The sequence below is a fragment of the Grammomys surdaster genome, unplaced genomic scaffold (genome assembly GCF_004785775.1).
Source record: "Grammomys surdaster isolate TR1022 unplaced genomic scaffold, NIH_TR_1.0 137, whole genome shotgun sequence".
In the NCBI taxonomy this organism is placed as follows: Eukaryota; Metazoa; Chordata; class Mammalia; order Rodentia; family Muridae; genus Grammomys; species Grammomys surdaster.
Genome location: NW_021604595.1, coordinates 1375056 through 1393886, shown reverse-complemented (window position 1 = coordinate 1393886; position 18831 = coordinate 1375056). Strand labels below are relative to the sequence as shown.

The window sequence follows — 18831 nt, the reverse complement described above, 5'->3', positions numbered from 1 at the left end:
GTACTGGGGAACCTCAACTAACTATGTGGAACATGTTTAGGAAGACCATTGCAGGAGAAAGCAGCATCGCCTCTGAAAAGAAGGTGTGTCAGGAGATGATCTGGAAAGGCCAGGACCAGAATCTAGGTGCTAAACAGCAGTGAGAGAACATGGCATTGCAGCCAAGAATTCCGCTCCAGCACAGCACCCCATCCAGCACAGCACCCCCTCCAGTACAGTACCCTGTCCAGCACAGTACCCCCTCCAGTACAGTACCCTCTCCAGCACAGCACCCCCTCTAGTACAGCACCTCCTCCAGCACAGTACCCCCCTTCGCGTAGCATATCCCCTCCAGTATAGTATCCTCTCTAGCACAGTATCTGCATACCCCCCCCCCCCGCCTCCCTCCACTTGCTCAAGATGGCACATGTGTGACAGTGCTGGGTAGACCGTATTATGTACAGGCTGAAGGACCCTGGTAGAAGCTCTAACAGGGACCTAGGAAAGCTACTGCTCAGAAGGCCCTGATGGGGGTGGGGGAGAGTCAGAGAGATGGAACAGCCCCACTGAGACCGGACAGGCAAGCTTGGACAAAAGCCATCTCCTAGGCTAATGCCCCATGGACCAAGAGACATTTTCTGAACCCAAGGAGAGGGAAGCCAGTGTCTCCACAGTCCTCTATGAAGACTGCCTCCTAGGCCAAAGCCATAATGGAAGGCCAAGTCACACAGCCCTGAGTTCTGCAGAAAGCCATGCTGGAGCCGCCCTTGTTAGCCTGCCCTGCCCTGTGCACAATACAGGGCTGTGTTTCGCAGGACAGCAGCTGCCCTGCACTGTCCAGCTGTGCCAGTCTGGGGACTTCTCTGGGCACGGGCAGAAACAAACAGTTCACCTTATTATACCCTCAAGGTGCAATGCTCTATCCTGTCCTCAACCCAGGCCACAGGGACATGCTAAGACATGCACCACAAGGGTTCTAAACACCGATGGCAGGACCCCTATGAGGCCCCATGTGGACGTGAGCTTCCCACCCACGCCATCTGGGTGACCCCAGACCCAGCTGGCCCGTCTATCTACAAGGTTGCTGGAGAATCAATGAACAAAGTTTAACTAGTCAGCGTGGAAAATAATACTTTAATCCTCCGATTACCATACCTAAATCCCCTCCTTTTCCCATAGCGGTAAACACCAAGCAAACCAGCCACAAGAAATTAACATATTTTCCTCCGTATTTTCTTCAGCTGTTTTTTTTTTCCAAACAGTCAGTACTTAAAACAGTGCAAATGGACCATCAAAAACTGACCTATGCTCCAACTGGGAGACTTTGGGAGAGGAACTGCCTGCGGCTGGCTGAGGGAACCGGGCCGGCCTCTGAGGCACGTGTGTGGACACGTGTGGGGTCTGCAAAGCACTCTCCCCAGACTTGGGGCACGGGGCCACAGCAGCTCTGGTTTCTCATTAGCAGACAGCCCCCGCCTGGCCTCATACATAAGGACTCAAATACCCCCCTCTGTGTTCCATCTCCACACCACCCAGAGTTGTCCCCCCCACAGCACCCAGAACAGGGTACCCTGGTTAGGGCCAAGGCTCTTGGCCCTGTCTGCCCTCATCCTGAGTGGTGCCAGGTTCACCCTATGTTCCAACTTCCCAGGCCTTTCTATTGAAGGATCATGGGGGATCCAGGGTGCTGGGGGGTGGGGGGATGTCTCTCAGTCTCTGAGATCAGCCATCGAAGTGTTAGCTAGCACATATTCTCTGGGAAGTCAGGCATCCTCACCACCAGAGACTGTGTGACGCCCTGCCCAGGGCCACAGACTTGAGTGTGGAGGTGCTCTGATGAGAAGCCGCCACAGCCAGGCTTCCCCCTGTGGCCACCAAAGCTCTCACTGTATCATGTCCAGGATAAGCCCAGATCCTGTGCCCAGGGCCACGCGCACTCTTCCCAGCATGCTTCACTCACACTAGGAAGTGCCTGAGGCTGGCTGGCTGTGAACATGATATCGCATTCAAAACAGCAATCTATGAAATGAAATATGACCAACTAATTCAGCAAAAGCTTGTTTCAATCAAGTCCTTAATCCGCCTTACCAGAATCTCACGTCATCTATGAGTAGGCCTGACCTAGGCCTCCACCTGCTGGAGCAGCCTCAGTCGGGGTGAGCTGCTGCCTCAGGCAGTCATCTAAAAACAGCTCAGGCAGATGAAGGAACAGGAACCCGAGATGGGCCTGCAGGGTTCTTCCTGAATGAGGGACCAAGAGGGACTGGCACACACAAGTAGATATAGCCCAGCACCCAACGACTCTTTAGTAGCCCCAAGCTGGGCCCCCAAGTGAGGTTGGCCCAGAGCCTGGGTCTGCCTCTGCTATCTCCAAGCTGTGGGCCATGGGAAGGCTGTCTAAGTTCCCTGAGCCTCAGGTTCCTCAATTATACAGACGGAGTCTGAAGCTAAACTTAACGAGAGCTGAGAGGGCACGGCTGTTCCTGATGTGTGTTGTGGAGGGTCTTTGGGGCAGTACAGGCTGCACCGCTCAGTGCCACCTGTCAGTGCCACACCCGGAAACGGCACTAAAGTTTCAGTGAGAGATAACAACGGTCAACAATGCATGAGTCTCACTGGGGCCATCAAGAGTCAAACAAAGCCTATCCCTGCTGCTCCACAAGCCCAGCTCGAGGCAACCAGAGCCTAGGGCCTGCTCGCATCCCACTGTGTGACGGGATAGCCATGGGGCAGCCATGTTCTCTGAGTGCTGTGGGACACAGCTGGGACCCACCTGTTGGGGTTGTACTCAAGTGCCCCGACCTCCTCGCTGGCCTGCAGCAGGTCCAGGATGCCTGCTGCCGAGCTCCCGCTCTCCTTCTTCACTTTGGCATTTCGGCCTGGCTTGGTGTCTGTGTCGATGTGCAGAGAGCCCTCATCAGAGGAGTCGTCACTCTGCAGAACCAGGGACAGAGCAACTGGTCAGGGCAGGGCACTGGGGGGGCGGGTAATTCTTCCCTTCGTGGGGAAATGAGTTTTTTGAAGAGTTCTGTACTAATGAATGCTACAGGCTAGTCTCAGGTTTACACTATGGGTGAGGTCCTCATGAGACAGAGGTGGGTGCCAAGCTTTTCCTAGGGTCCTCAAAACCACAAAGGTTAAAGTTGCCTTCACACCTTGGGGTCTTTTCCAAAGAAAGCCCCAGAATTTCCACCCAGGATGTTGCAGCTATAAACCTCTGTCCTGAATAAATATATCCCAGCAGGTGGCTCAGAGACTGGTGCATGTTTCTCCTGGGCTCCCCAGGAAACATGAGACCTCAGCAATGATCCTTTGTTCTCTGGAAAGCCAGCCTTGGAGGTCATCTTAGTGTAAGACCCCTGCTGGCAGGAACTACTCCCTGTCACTCCCATGCCTGGGGACAAGCTTTGATGCATTTATCTATCCACGGGCAGGTCCAGAGGAGCAGCTCCTTAGCCCTGGTGCCAAGGACTGAGCAAGACCATGTCCCTCTTATGCCCCACATCTGAGCCCAGCCCATGGACAGCGGGAGGGTGGATGTCCTTGCACATCAAGCAGAAGTGTGCTGCAGAGGTGTGGGAAGAGGCTGGGAGCCTCACCTTGTATACCGCGGAGTCCAGCTTTGGCTTCGAGGTGGGGATGAGGAGAGCCTCCTTCTTGTCTAACAAGACTGAAAGCACAGTAGACAGTTGTCAAATGGAGACCTTCAGGGTGTTGGCCGAGACCACTTGGAACTCCCTGCCCACACCCACCAGACTTACAGGACAAGTCTCTTTTGGGTGTGTTCTTCTTCCTCCTGATGGGAAACTCGTCAATCTTCAGCTCGCCATCATCTGATACGTACTCATACTCATCACGCACGGGCTTGGCCTTGTCCTCCTTGAAGCTCTGCAAGGTCCCGAACACACCAGGGCTGCTCGGGGGTCTGAGGGTCTTGGAGCTAGAGTAAAAGGGATAGGTCAATGGGACCCCAGGTCCCCAAGGCCAGCAGACAATAGACTCTCACAGGGACCTGGAAGAAAGCCTCTGCTTGGAAGGCAAGCAGCTGGTCAGAGACTGTGCAATCCTGAGTTTCTACTGTGGGAAGTCTGCTTACGGAGAGGGGCATCCTCTAATCTACAGCCTCCTCCTTCGTTTCATGCCACCTGGTATGAGGCCCAGGATACAGTCATGCACTGTAAAAATCTAAGCAACCGAGGTTCTAGAATGAGCTTTGGTTCTGACAAGCATAACCCACAACCCTCCTTTCCAGACTACCTGAGTTTAAATCAAACCTTAGGTGAGAACAGGGCCAACTCTCCTGTCTTTCTTTTTGCACATTTTTGTTTTGGGGGAAAAAACAAGAACAGTAACAAAAACAATAGCACTTCAGGTCTGAGGCACAGTGTACCTCCACTGGGCTATGAAATACTGTGTATCTCTCTTCCTGCTAGGGTAAGTCAGGGCTGCTGTGCTTTCCCCAGGAGAAGATCTGGCTTGGACCTGCCTAGGCCTTCAGGACACACTTTTCTCGACAGGTGGCAGGACAGCAAGCTGAAGAAAATGCCTGCAACACTGACAGACAGCACACCAGGCCATTGCAGCCTCCAGCAGTCTCAGGAAAGGCTGTCACCCTGCTGTCTTAAAGCTGGGCCACAGACATCACACGTGTATACGCATGCCTCTAGTGGCTCGTTCATTCATTTTGTCTGCATATTCTAAACTACACAGCCTTGTCATAGAACTGTATCACTGGACAGCTTCTCTGGGACATTCTCTGGGGCACTTCTACTGAAATGACAAGCAAACTCATCAAATCAGGACAGCAAGACCAGGTCCACGTGGGTTCCACTCCACTGGCTGAGTACATACACTTGGCGGCCCTAGCCCTATCTCTCCATCACCCACAGTCCTTTTCCTCCCTTCTCAGAAAAAGAAACAGAGGCTGCCACTCCTGCAGGCAATGGGGATATCTCAGCAGGACACGTTTGTCACCTACACTGGGTAGGGATTTTGGGTGTGACATGATGCCTGGTGGTCACTCTTCTTGTGCACAACTGGAACCAAGGCTGCAGGGGCCATGCTGAGGCTCACCTGGCTCCCACACCGGAGCCTTCCCTCTCTCAGTTCAGCACATCTCCTGAGGTCCTCAGCACCCAAATCCATACATCCCCCTCCATGGCACCCATCATAGCCATAAGCTTATGTGGAGTCATGAACTTACTGGGTGTGCACTGTCCAGCCCTACTGGCCACTGGGCTCAGAGATGTGAGTCCTGACCCCTACTCATATTCTCAAACTTACTCGTGTCAGCCACGCTGTCGGGGTTTTCCTGCTGCCTAGCTGGCCCTCACTAAGGCTGTATTCTCTATGTACCCTGCAGCTAGCCTGTTCTGGAGGCAGAAACAAGGATATTCCGTAGAGCACAGTGGCAGTCAGTGAGATCAATGTCTCGGAAAAGAGCCACTCAAGGGTGTCAACCAAGTGTACAGTGTGGTTACGTATGTGTGATGTGTTTATGGCATAGGGTGTACATGCAGTGTACATGTATATGTACATGTTTGTGTACACGTACATGGAGTATAGGGTGTGAGACGCTTGTGGGATGGACATGTTACAAATGTTCAGAATGGGTATGTGATGAGGGTATAAAAATGTCTGTATGTGTATGGGTATGTGATGAGGGTATAAAAATGTCTGTATGTGTGTGGGTATGTGATGAGGGTATAAAAATGTCTGTATGTGTATGGGTATGTGATGAGGGTATAAAAATGTCTGTATGTGTATGGGTATGTGATGAGGGTATAAAAATGTCTGTACGTGTCACAGTGTATGGGGGAGGCATGGCTGGCGTAAACGGTGTTGGTGAAGGATATGACGTAATGTGTGTGTGTGTGTTGCCATGTATGATGTCATATACACATGGGCATGCGGAGTGAAGTATGATTTGGAATGTCCACAGGAGTGTGCAAGTGATGGATGTGTCTATGGGAAGTGATATGGGTTCCTGTGTGGTACAGGGTGATGCCCAGCGTTTGCTCTGTTAAGTACAGAGTGCACACACAGCGTGGGGCAGGCATGTGCTGTGGGACTCTGCATGTACTACCCCCACCCTGCCCAGGCTCTCACGTACCCCAGGAGTTTTCTGTTGGAGAAAGAAAAGGAAAACTTGTCCTTGTTCCCAGCCAGGGGTGACTTCTCCAATCTCTGCTCCTCCTCCATTTTCAGTAACGAGTCAGGTTTGCTGTTCTGAAAGCAAGAGCAAGGTTGTCCCTGAGGCCACTAGGCTGAGACACTAGTATCCCAACCCATACTAGTGGGTATACCTGGGGACCAGAACATGCCCAGGAAAGTTGTTACCATCCGCATGCAGGACCCGCCCTGGGAGGCCGCCCAGCTTCAGGGAATGGGGACACAGACCAGAGATGGGACCACAAAGAAGATGAATGACAGTGGAGGAAGACGGGGAAGATGACATGCTTGGTTTTACATTGACTGTCTACAGAGGGTGGCTTATAGGAGGTCATGTCACTGCAGGCTCACACAGACTTTCCTCGTGGCTCTGGGGACAGACGCACCCCGGCACAGGTCCACACCCACCCTCACCTTGTACTTCCACTTGGCCTCTGACTTGCTCTTCGTTTGCTCTCGGATTTCCAGCCTTTCCACGTCATTCTGCGTGTGGACTGTGTCCTTATTGGGAACACTCAGGACGCTCTTTGGGGTCTGCAAACAGAGTAGCCGTGACCAAAGGTAGACACAGAAGGGGAGTGAGCTGGGGTTACGACAACAGAGGAGACCAGTCACTCCTGCTGGTCCACGCACATCTATCCATTCCTTCACCCGCCCATCCATTCACTCATTTAGTCTCTTATTTCTTGTCCACCCATCCACCTACCTGTCCATCCCTATCCGTTTACTCACTGCCCATCAGTTGACCCACCTACCCATCCACCTACCCACCCACAGACCCACCCTTCTCTCCCTCCTTCCTTCCTTGCTCCAGAAGAACAGCACCAATGGAATATTACAAGCCATGAGGATAGCCCCAAAAATGTAGGAGAGAACTGTACTCGTCCTGGAAGGAGTTCACGACCAAGAGTCCTTAATCTCACAGGTTCAGTAAGAACCTTTACTGAGCCTGTCTCTCCCTATCCACAGGGGCTCAGCCCCCCTTCCCCCTCCCCTCAACTCTCTGCCTTCTCCTAGTGTTCTCAAACAGATGCCTTGTTATCTTTAGAGCCTCAGCTTCAGGGGTGGGTCCTAGTACTTGGGGAAACTAAGCCTCTATGAGAAGACCAACCTGGCCCTGTACCAATCCAGTGGCCCTCCTGGGTTCTAGTCCCACCACAGCACAAACCCTCTGTCCTCTCTCTCCAAGGGGCCTCACTGTTCTGTAGGATCTATCTGGGGTTTGGGCCTGGATACGCAGGCCTAGGGCTGGCACAGGCAGGGAAGTACTTTGATTGGGCAGATTCATCAATAGCCAGACCCTGGACCCTAGTACTCTCTGGAGACCCTGCCCTACAGCTAGCCTCCCTTCCCCTCCCAGTAACGAAGGAAAGCAAAGAGGCATTATCCAGAGCTGTCCCCTTGGTCTGGCCCAAGGCTGCAGTGCCTCAGCGTACTAGGGAGGGGCTCAGGAGCCCACCTTTCCTTTCTTAGGCGGCTCCATCTTGGTCAGCGCCTCCTTCGTGTGAGCCTCAAGCAGGTCCAAGTTGGGGATGGTGGGCGAGGCTGATTCCTTGCATTTCTTCCCTTTCTTCTTGCTTCCATCCTTGAGCTTCAGGGTTTTGGGGGGCTTAGGGGGCTTGGGGGGCTTGGGAATTTTGGATGGCTTGGGCATCTTCACAGTCTTAGAAGTCTTTTTTTTGGACACTTTCTCCAGGAGGGATCGAGGTGGGGTAGCCTCAATGGGAGATGGCGGTTCCTCCTTCTCCCGGTCCCCGTCACAGACCTCATCTGAGGAGGCGACAGCATTTACTTCAGGTCGGACAGTTTTGGAGACATTCTGGTGCGGGAAAAGGAGAGGGTCATTTGTGTTCCCTCTAGACCATGCCAGGACTCAGGAAACCCTCACAGGCATGTTGGAAGAGGCAGTCATCCCAGAAAGGTACGCACAGCTGACACTGTGTGACACATTCATAGTTGTTGCACATTGTGAAGTGACATGCTCATCACTGTGTCCAGTAACATCAAGAAATGTTCACACAACCTTACAGCCCACACACATTGTCCCAGACCACAGTCCCTCAGTCCATCAGTCCCCTAACTTCCTGGGGCTCTTCTGCCCTATCCAGGCCCAGGAGGCTGTCTAGTTCCTCCAGATTCAGATTCAAAGCCTGGACCTGGAGTTCTCCACCCTTCTCCCTTCATCTCTTCTCCTTGAGCACGCTCCAAGCCTCGGGCATGATTACTAATGCAGAGACATTTCCCTAGCAGGCTCTGGGCCCACCTTGGTCCCAGGGGTCCTCCACCCTGGCAGGCTCTGGGCCCACCTTGGTCCCAGAGGTCCACCCTGGCATGGCCTTACCTCGCTGAGCCTGATCTCTTTGGCCAGGTCCTTGATGAGCTGAGAGGGCCTGAAGTGCTCTGGGAGCTCGTCCTCGTGCTCTGCCAAAGCCTGTGGAATCGTGGGGTCAGTGCCAACCTGGCCATGGCAGTGCCTAAGCCATTCTGTGTCCACCCAGCCAGGGCCAGGGCCACCCTGGGGGGTGAGAGGCTGCCACAGAGCAAGACAAGGTTCTGAGCCCGAGAAGGTGGCTCTCTGTGAGCCACTTCTGCTAGTGGAAAGTGCATTAAGATGGCCTCTCCTGAGGCCACCACCACCAGCAGCTAACTGGCTGTGGAGTGGTTGTGAGCCAGTTCTCCTTATGATCACGTGGTTAAGATGAGGTGGGAAGGACCCCTGAACTATCCCAGTTTTGACTCTCAAGGAGATGGTAGTCATAGGATGGCCCCAGAAGGGAGGGAACTATGTCTGTGGCTTGTCTCCACCTAGCAGAAACACACACGGGTGAATACAGGCCACAGACATGATTCCCTACCTGGCCTCTGCCTCAAGGTCCTCTGAGCCTCCCACTTGTTCTCTCTGACCTAGAAGGGACCCATTGTCCCTCAAGTAGCAGGTGGGGAGGTAGATGCTCTGAAGTGTGAGAGCCCTAGTAGGAAACAATATCACAAGGTTACCCTAGGCTAAGCCAGACCCATTTCTCACTCTGTAGCCACAACCTAGGCAAGAAGAGAAAGCAAGTGGGAAGCTGGCATCCTGTGGTCTTTGTCTGAGAAATAGTTTCCATAGGCTGGGGAAAACTAGTGCACAGGATCTTGGGAAAAAGACAAGGAAGGAAAGGGGTCCCCAGATTACAAAGCAAGTTGTTAGCTGAGAGGTGATATCCACACCAGGCTTCATGGCCGCAGAGTGGCAAGAGCCACAATTGTATCCCTAGCACTTGCTGTCCAGATCCAGATGTGTGCAGTTACTGTCCCAGCTGCCCCCTGGGCCTCTCTCTGCCCTTTCCAGGTTAACAGAAAGTTGTCCTTGCCCAAACTCCAGAGGGAATCTAACCCTGAGGCCAATGACCCCAGGCAACCTCCATCTGTCCAACATACCTCAGGGTCAGTGTTAGCAGGCCAGCTCAGACCAACCTGGAGGAAGTGTCTACTACATGTTCCGTAGGACGAACGCTTGGTATCTTTCCCACCCATGCCCTGTTCCCTCAGACAAGACAAGTGAGCTGCTTCCTACCTGCTTCTTTGTCCATGACCTGAAAGCACCATTGAGAATCTTAGCTCCTTGAACTAAGTGTGGGGGCAGCTGTTTCCCAGACTTGTGAGAACCTGGGAAGGACACAATAGGTTAGTGTGGTGGCTGCTGAGCCTGCCCCAGCAAGAGGCCTTCCAGAGGCCACTGCCCTAGACTGCTTGCCCAACTGCCAACGGTTCTCCTTGGAATCTGGGGTGCCCACCCACCTGGCACCTGCCCTGCAGGGGAAAGGCTGACCTCCCATCTCCTCCCATCTCATATGAAGCTTACCTAACAGGACCCCGAACAGGTCAGTCCTCTCTCCCCTCTCTGCCCAGGAAACCCGAGCCCTGTCTTAGTGGGTCAGAGCTTACACCAAACCCCCAGGTACTTTCTTATGCCTGTGTCCTAAGGGGTCATGATTAAGGTTCACAAAAGACCATAATATCCCTTAGACCAGGGTTGCAGGCTCAAGTCATCCAACCTGGAGTGACAGGTACCTTTGAACGCTTCTAATAGGTGCTTCCCCATGTACCAGCAGGCAGTTTCAAAGTTGGGAAACTGAGTCAGGCTACCTAGTTTTAACCTCCTTTCCACCTCATATGCCCTGGAAGCCAAAGGAAAGAATCAGTCAGTTCAGGAGCTTCAAATAGACCAGGCAAGGGAAAGTCCAGGCTACTGAGCCAGCTCAGGCTTCCCCACTGGGCCTGATGTCACCCAAAATGATAGCCACCATGGGAGGAAGCAGTGAGTTATAGTTAACAGAGAGGCCAGTCATGGTCCAAGAAAGGTGACAACAGCCTTCATGATCCCAAACCACTGCTAGGCTGGCCCTAGCCTAGAGCATGGGACCTTCCCCCTCTTCCCCTCGACATACAGATGTCAGCATAACAACCCATAGGCTGAGCCCAGGAGTCTGGCCAAGGTGTCCATTGGGCAACCTGGTCCAAGGCTAGACAGCACTATAGAAGCTACCTACCTCATCTGCATTTCCACACTGAGGCTGTGGAGGAAATGTCCAGCGAAGGCCAGGCAGTCCACGGGGGTGAGCGTGGCATATATCCAGCCTGGGAGAGACATGCAAAACTAGCTTCTACCTTGCTCCCGTGCTGGCTTTCCCCTCCCCTACTCAACCCGGACTCCTGCTCTATCATCTCAGGCCTTCCCTTATTGTTCCTACCTGCTCAGGCCAGGTAGGAACCTCTGAGAGAGGTGAAGGAGGGAGTGTGTCTGAGGTAACATAGGCTGTTCAGCACTCCAGTACCAGACAAATAAAAACTAAGGCCTAGGTGACAAGGGGACACGCTGACACTCCAGAGCAGCACTGAGACTTGAGAGGGAGCCCAAGTCTCAGACCTGTCCACAGGGGACAGAAGAGACATACCTGGGACTGTCATTCTCCCCAGGGCTGAGATTTATCTCTAGGTTATCCCAGGGGATGGAGGTGGAGCTGAACTCCAGAAAAGCCATAAAGCCTCCCAGAATAACTGTAAGGATGCCTTCAAGGAAGGAGAGACCCTAGAGCTAGTCAGAGGCTGAGTTCAGTCATGTTCTGCGGCCTCACATGCATCGTGATTTTAAGTGGAAAAGCACATACATAATCACTAGGAAATCGGCTACCAGATGGTACAGTGGGGCCCACACTTCAGTCTCAAAAACGTGGTCAAGTTACGTTAGAGGGAAGAAGTCTTTTAGAGTGGACTGTTCATCCTCCTGGGAGAAGCTGGCAGCCTCAGCTGCTCAAAACGTATTTTACATTGCACTAGCTGAACCGTTCCTTAGGAGCAAACAACCACCCTTCTCTAGAGCTACTGACTGAGTCAGGTCTTCCACGCCAAAGCCGGCTGGCTGGCTGGCCACACAGCCCTGAGCTAACCTGGTGCTGACTGGGCAGGTCCAGCGAGGGACAGCAAGACACCCCGTCAGGGGACTGCAGCTTGAGGAATGGGCCCTGTACGTGTGCAGCACACTCACCTGAAGGGATGAAGAGGGTCTGGCCCTGCTTGACAGTGCACTTATAGCACTTGTCCACCTGGTCAGCGAAGAACATCTCGCTGTGGTTGGAGGCTGACCGCCAGCGCTCATACAGGGAGATGTTGGCTGAGGCTGGCCGGATGAGATAGAAGATCTTCTCCCCCTGCCAAAAGAACTCACTAGCAGAGCCGAAACCCCAGGGGTGTGGGACAGAGCCCACCTGGTGCTGGGGATGCTCAAGTGGACAATAATCTGCTGGGTACTGAGGGTGCTGGGATGGGGGTAGAGCCTACTGGGTGCTGAGGATGCTGGGGTGGGGAGTAGAACCTACTGGGTGTTGGGGATACTGGAATTGAGAGCAGAGCCCACTGGGTGCTGAGAACTCTGGGGCAAGGGCAGAGACCACTAGGTTTCTGGGGATGGTAGGTGGGGGAGAAGCCATAAGATACTGGGATCATGAGGACAGAAGCAGAGCCCTCAAGGCTCTGGTGACATTAGGGAGTGGAGTAAAGTCTACTAGGTGCTAGGGACTCTTGTCTAGGGGATACAGGTAGCAGAGCCCACCAGGTGCTGTGGACAATGGGCCTGGTGTGGAGCCCATCACAATCTGCTGGCCCCAGTGATGGCTACTGACTTGAAAATCACCCTGTCAGGCTCACCATTGCCACCTGCAATACTGCCGTGTGTTCTGGAAGGTTCTGGTGTGTGAGCCTGATTTTGTCAGGAGCAGTGTGAGCACACATTATCATCCCATGACACTACAAACTCTTTGAGTGCTCAAGGGGTAATAAAAAAAATGCAAACTCCCACCCAGCAAGTCCTTAGCATCTCTGATCTCCAGAGCTTCTGGGCTGCCAGACTGGATAAAAGGAAAGTCACCATTTCCCAGGTGGCTATGTAAAGCCCAGGCCAGGCTCTGTCCCAAGCAGAATAGGCCTCATTCTCATGTTCCGGGACAGACACATGATGGCTTGCTCAAAGTCTCACAGGACCAGAGTGGGCGTGTGAGGCCACTACCCCAGTTTCTGTTGTTATATAGATCTTGTTGTCTTAGTTTCCCCTTTGCCTCAGTGGTGAGCCCCCAACCCTCCCTGCTGGCTCAGGTAGCCACCATCTTGCTTCTGACTCCAGAGTGATTTCAGGGAAGTCTTCCCGGCACCTCTGCACTCTACTCTGGGCACTAGGTGGCCCAGTGGCCTCCCCTAATTGTTAATGAGCCCTAAAGGCATTAGACACAAGATTGCCACTGGTTCCAAATGTTCTTCATACACATCTCCTTGGCTTCCTGTCCCACAACTGGCCATCCAGTGTCTCCCAATACAGGAAGTAGGTGACTTGCTGGCCACAGACAGGGCTTGGAGGGATGTCTTAAGGGGTGTGGCTCACCTTGAGAACATGGTACCAGGCTGAGGCACCTCCAGAGTCAATGTGGAAGTCAGTGTAACTGTCCTTCACACAGATCAGGCAGTACTTGGTCACCTTGGGCTTGGCCAGCAGTGCGTCATCGGGCCAGTAGTTTTCCACCCACGACAATTTCTTCACAATGTCAGGTGGCTCCACAAAGCTGGACATTCTAGGGCCATAAAAGGAAGAGCAGTCAGGAGGACGGGGCCCAGAGCTCCCATTTCTGATGCATTCTAAGGTAGAACAGTGTGAGGTTCCTTCCACATTCCACCTCGTAAATCTGCAGGCCCTGGGCAGACATCTCACTTCCTAGGGGAGTAAAGGAAGGGCTGCAGAGGGTGGGGTGAGCCCAGCCTCTGAGTGGGGCTGCAAAGGCTACAGACAATTGTCTCTACCCCCCCAGAAAGAGGGGTGAGAAAAAGGTCTTGGAGAGCCTCAAAGCAGCCCGCTGGGGTGGGCACCACAAGACTCTAAGAAGAAGTGTTTCTCACACACAGTGCCTTGTGTGCCATTTGAAGAAAGGCCACCTCTCTCCAGGGCAAAACACAGGAGTCCAGAGACTCCCCGTCATATTTAGTTGCTGTCAAATCAGCAGCATCCCTTTCAATGATGGTGGGAGAAGGCATAAGTGACCTGGTGTGCTGGTTGTTTTTTTCCAACTTGACATAAACCAGCGTCATCTGAGTTGAGAACCCCGACTGAGAAGATGTGTGTATCAGACTGGTCTATAGACAAGCCTGGAGGGCATATTCTTGACTAATAACCAATATGAGAAAACCCAGGCCACTATGGGTCCTGGTGCCACCCCTGGACAGATGCTCCTGGGATACATCAAAAAAATAGGTCAAGCCACAGGGAGCAAGCCAGTAAGCATTTTCCCATAGCGTTTGCTGCAGTTCCTACCTCCAGGTTCCCTCCCTGACTTCCCTACATGAACTAGAAAATGAAATAAACCCTCTCCTCTCCAACTTGCTTTTGGTCATGGTGTTTTATCACAGCAATGGAGAGTAAAGTAATATACCTGGGGCTTAGTGAAATGTCTGCAGCCCCCATGCAATGACAGAGAACCAGATGTGAATGTTCTCGCTGCCTCAGGCCAAACAGGGCCTCTCATGCCTCTACACTTAGCTGAAGTCCTGTGGCCCTGTGAGTCTCTGCCACATTCACATGACCAGGCTGTCTGCGGTAGCTCCGTATAACCTGATCCTCTGTATCCATCTTACATATAAGCTGGCTTTTCCCACACCTATAGGTGGGACTCTGGCACCCTGACTCACTAGTCTCTAAAGCCCTTCCACATCCTCAATACCACACATGCAAATTCTGCATTTGGAGACGACTTCTCTGTGGGACATGCACCTTCCACGTCCAACTTTCCTGACCCCCACATTTGGTGTACATGATGCACAGCTGTCCTGGAGATCCCTCTCAGTCACCCCCAGGGAACTCATGCCTTCCTCCTATAAACAAACCAATTAAAAACCCTCACAGGTTTTTAATGCAGCTGGACGAAGCCTAGGACCCATAAAGGTATCAGACCCCAGGCTCCTCTCCCTGTCTGTGCTCCTGATCTGCATGTGTGTGACCTCCAGGCTTGCTGGCTCCCCCAGATCTTCATGTGTGTGACCTCCAGGCTTGCTGGCTCTCCCAACCAATGGAAGAGACTCTCCATCTTGATGAAAACTCTACCAAGAACCACAGCCTCATCCTGTTGCCCCAGCCTCAGGATAGGACAGAGCTTGAGCATAAATGACCCCCACACGGTCCACAGGCATGTTAATGATAACACCTGAGACCAGTTGGGACATCTATGTGTGGCCTCACAGGCTGAGGCCAGTGATAGGTTAGGGGAGGTGCAGAACAGCCACTGTAGTACAGTTCTGTGTAGGTGAGTACGCATGTGCATGCAAGGGTGTCAGCACATGTGGCAGGGAACGTGTGATGGAAGTGTTTTGTGTGACGTTAGTGTCGTATGTGCTGAGAGTTTCTGTGGTTGTGGACTGTCAAAGGAGACTGTGTGTTCACACAATGAATATGCTGTAGGTATTCCGGCCATGCCGGTGCTGTGTCCTCAGAGTGTTCCTGAGTGTGTCTATCCCAAGTGTGTCTACATCTCATTCTATGTGTGTGTCATGATACAGTTGTATCCATGGGTTTGTCCCAGTGTGTCATGAAAGTATGTCATTATGCTGTCTCAGTTTGTCCACAGGCATCCGTAAGTGTACTGAGTGAGTGGTTGTGTGCGAACCCTAACTAAGACAGGCAGGCGTTCAGGAGTGTACTGAGTGTGAGTGGGTGTGTGTGAACCCTAACTAAGACAGGCATCCATGAGTGTACTGAGTGTGTGTGGGTGTGTGCGAACCCTAACTAAGACAGGCATCCATGAGTGTACTCAGTGAGTGTGTGCGAACCCTAACTAAGACAGGCGTCCATGAGTGTACTGAGTGAGTGGGTGTGTGCGAACCCTAACTAAGACAGGCATCCATGAGTGTACTGAGTGTGTGCGAACCCTAACTAAGACAGGCATCCATGAGTGTACTCAGTGAGTGTGTGCGAACCCTAACTAAGACAGGCGCCCATGAGTGTACTCAGTGAGTGGGTGTGTGCAAATCCTAACTAAGACAGGCATCCATGAGTGTACTGAGTGTGAGTGGGTATGTACAAACCCTAAGACAGATGGCCATGAGTGTACTGAGTGTGAGTGGGTGTGTACATGGTCTGTGTGTCATGAGTGTATTGGTGTGTTGTGCGTTCATATTTACGTGTCATATATCTGTGGGTGTCTATGTCACAGTTGTGTGTAAATGTCAGTGCATCATCTCAGCATGACATTAGTGTGAACGAGGAGTACATGGCCCTGGAAGGGACTTGTCCATGCTACCCCAGCGGCTTTCTCTGCAAGTGGGTGCGTTCCTTTGGCTCCTATCTCATCTGAGCTGTTCAGTGTGTTTTAAGAGAAAGGAGAACCAAACCCGCCTGGTGACTTCTGGGCAGCTCACAGGGCAGCAACAGGCCATACAGAATAGGACTGCCGGCCAGGCCTTGCAGCCGCCACCCAGAGCAAAACCCCAAGCAATGCTTCACAGTTCCCACACCTGGGTAGAACCCCAAACCAGGCTTCATAGCCCCAGGACCCAGAGCATGACCCGAGGCAGCACTTGCAGCCCTCACATCAGGATGGCCCAACACCAACCTAGAACTCCAGGCTGGTGACAGTGGCCTCAAGCCAAACCCACCCAGCCCCAACCCAGAGTAGCCTGTCACCTGGTGTCTGAGAATTCGAGGTTGGTCACATTGAGAACACGCTTGCGGTTCGTGCTATAGTAATAGTCCACAAATTCTTTCAACTTCATTTTGCAGTCTTTCTGCTTGGTAACGTCTGTCACATCCACGCTCCTCTCTGGCCCTGAGGAGGAATTAGGACATGAGCATGCCAAGAAAGTACTATGGCCTCCCTGGAGGACATGGTGGGGTGAACACTTACCTGTCCTCAGCTGCCTTTGCACATGGCAGTGCCTCCCCCAACCCCCTAGAAAAAATGAGGGCTGAGCCTATCTCTTCCACCTTTGATTGCTGTGGATTCAGAATAACTAATGCTGCTTGCCTGGACTCAGTGACATTGTGAAGCGGTGAACATCACCTCAGCTAGAAAGGCCACATCAGCAAATAAATATACAGATGCCTAATCAACTTGAGCTTCAGATAATGATGGACATCTTGGCATAAGTACTTTCAGAATAATATTAAAATTAAAAGCCAAGACCCTTGCATTTCAAGGCCACTTGTTTGCTATGAATACATAAAGGCTTGGTCCCAGCTTGTGCTGCTATTTGGAAGTAGTGGAACCTTTAGTAAGTGGGATCTAGTGGGAGGATGCTAGGTCATGGGGAGGTCCCTGGAGGGGATTGTGGGACCTGGCCTTCCTTTTGCTTCCTGATTCATGTTATGAGCAGTTTGCCCTATCACACATCATCTTACCAGAGACCCTAAACGATTATGGACTGGTGGCTCTAGAGTCATGAATTCAAATACCCCTCCCCCCTTTATAAATTACTTGTCTCAAATATTTTATTATAGCGATAGACTGCCAATATAGGAAAACTAATATAAGCACCAACTCGTTCTAACTGATCAGTTGGTGACTACTCGGGAAAACACTTATCATGCCCTTTCTGTAGCTGACGAAGAAAAGTTAGGGCTCGTCAAATAACCAAGGATAGAGAAGTCTTTACAGAAGGTTCCCAACCAAGACAGGAGGAAATAACACAGAATGGACAGGCAAAGGTGCCCTCTGTCAGAGTTCACAGTGGCTGCTCAGACACAAGGCAGAGCTGTTGGAACATCTGGGGATAAGAATCCTGGACAGCAGCTCCCACTGACCAAGGCAGCATCGTTACAGGTATGTATTAGGGACAGCAGGTGTCCTCAAAGATGGAGGCACACCCTCTGGGGAGGGAGAGCCACAAATCCGTGAGAGAGCCAGCTCTACAAGCTGGAGCTCTCAGGAAAACACCCAGGACAGTGAGCGGCTGGATGCCACAGCAGGGGCACTGACAACCAATCACATCCTGGATCTGAGAAATTCTGCAGGCTCCACCCGTATGACAGAATGGCAGAGGCTTGAGGCTGCCACAGAAGATGTAAGGAACGTACAAACCAAATGCTACCCATGGGTCCTGTTTACATTCTGAGTCAAATGACCAGATGTGAAGAGTTTTTTTGCTAGGTGGTGGTAGCACACACCTTTAATCCCAGCACTCAGGAGGCAGAGGCAGGGGGATTTCTGTGAGTTTGAGGTCAGCCTGGTCTATACAGCAAGTCCCAGGATAGCCAAAGCTACACAGAGAAACCCTGTCTTGAAAAACTAAAAAACTAACTAAATAAATAAATAAAAATAAATAATTTCTGGAGATAAAACCTAGGGCCCTGCTCATGTAAATAGGCTTGTGTGTATACAAGCATGTACATGTATGTATGCATGCATGTATACATGTGAGTGTAGAGGTCAGAAAACAACTTTCAGGAGTTTGTCCACACCTTCTGGTCTGCTTGATTTGGGCAAAGTTTCTTTATTCTTTGCGGCTACATACTCCAGACTAGCTGGCCTGTGAGCTTCTGGGTGATTCCCTTGTCCCTGGCTTCCATTTTCCAGCAGGGGTGCTGGGATTATAATGCACTCTAACACATTAGCTTTTTATGTGGGTTCTGGGAATGTAAACTCAGCTCACATGGCGACCCTTCTCCACAACTCTAAGCAGTAATCTTCTGAAGGACTGGGGAGAATTAAGTCAAAGTATAAGTGTAGCTAACCTGCAGCCCATAACCACCTGTGTCTCAGGGAAGCCAGGAATGTGGCCCACCATATTTGTAGATGACAAGATCATGTGGCAATGTTAGCAGACACTCTGTGACTCTCAGGGATTTGTCACCAATGTGGTGCAGGGACAGATCAAACCATGTTCAGCTAGCAGCGAAGTTCATGGGAAAGTTGTGACAAAGATTAGGTCTTAAGACACTGTAAGGGGAAGAGATTCAGGGAGAGGAAAATCAACACAAGGCTGGTGGATGTGTGGCCAATAGCCAGAGCACAGGTTGTCTGTGTGTTTCCTTCATTGTCTGTGTTTGAAATATTCCGTGTGCTGGGTGTGATGGCAGAGGCAGACAGAGCTCTGTGAGTTCAAGGCCAGTTTGGTCTACATAGAGTTCCAGGCCAGCCAGAGCTACTCAGTGAGGCAGCCGCTTGCCCTCCC

General features: G+C 51.9%; 1 protein-coding gene across 1 annotated transcript in view; it reads right to left on the bottom strand.

Annotated features, from left to right (window-relative positions):
* Nucleotides 1-18831, bottom strand: part of Phf2 (PHD finger protein 2) — a 76823-nt gene that overhangs the window by 11607 nt on the left and 46385 nt on the right. Inside the window, exons 5-17 of the mRNA XM_028763187.1 lie at nt 16346-16487; nt 13064-13250; nt 11678-11840; nt 10683-10770; nt 10204-10310; nt 9707-9798; nt 8492-8581; nt 7610-7969; nt 6565-6684; nt 6092-6207; nt 3741-3919; nt 3579-3649; nt 2753-2913 (exon numbers count right to left, since the gene is read on the bottom strand). Of these exons, the coding sequence (XP_028619020.1) occupies nt 2753-2913; nt 3579-3649; nt 3741-3919; nt 6092-6207; nt 6565-6684; nt 7610-7969; nt 8492-8581; nt 9707-9798; nt 10204-10310; nt 10683-10770; nt 11678-11840; nt 13064-13250; nt 16346-16487 (1876 nt within the window). The remainder of the gene's footprint in view (nt 1-2752; nt 2914-3578; nt 3650-3740; nt 3920-6091; nt 6208-6564; nt 6685-7609; nt 7970-8491; nt 8582-9706; nt 9799-10203; nt 10311-10682; nt 10771-11677; nt 11841-13063; nt 13251-16345; nt 16488-18831) is intronic.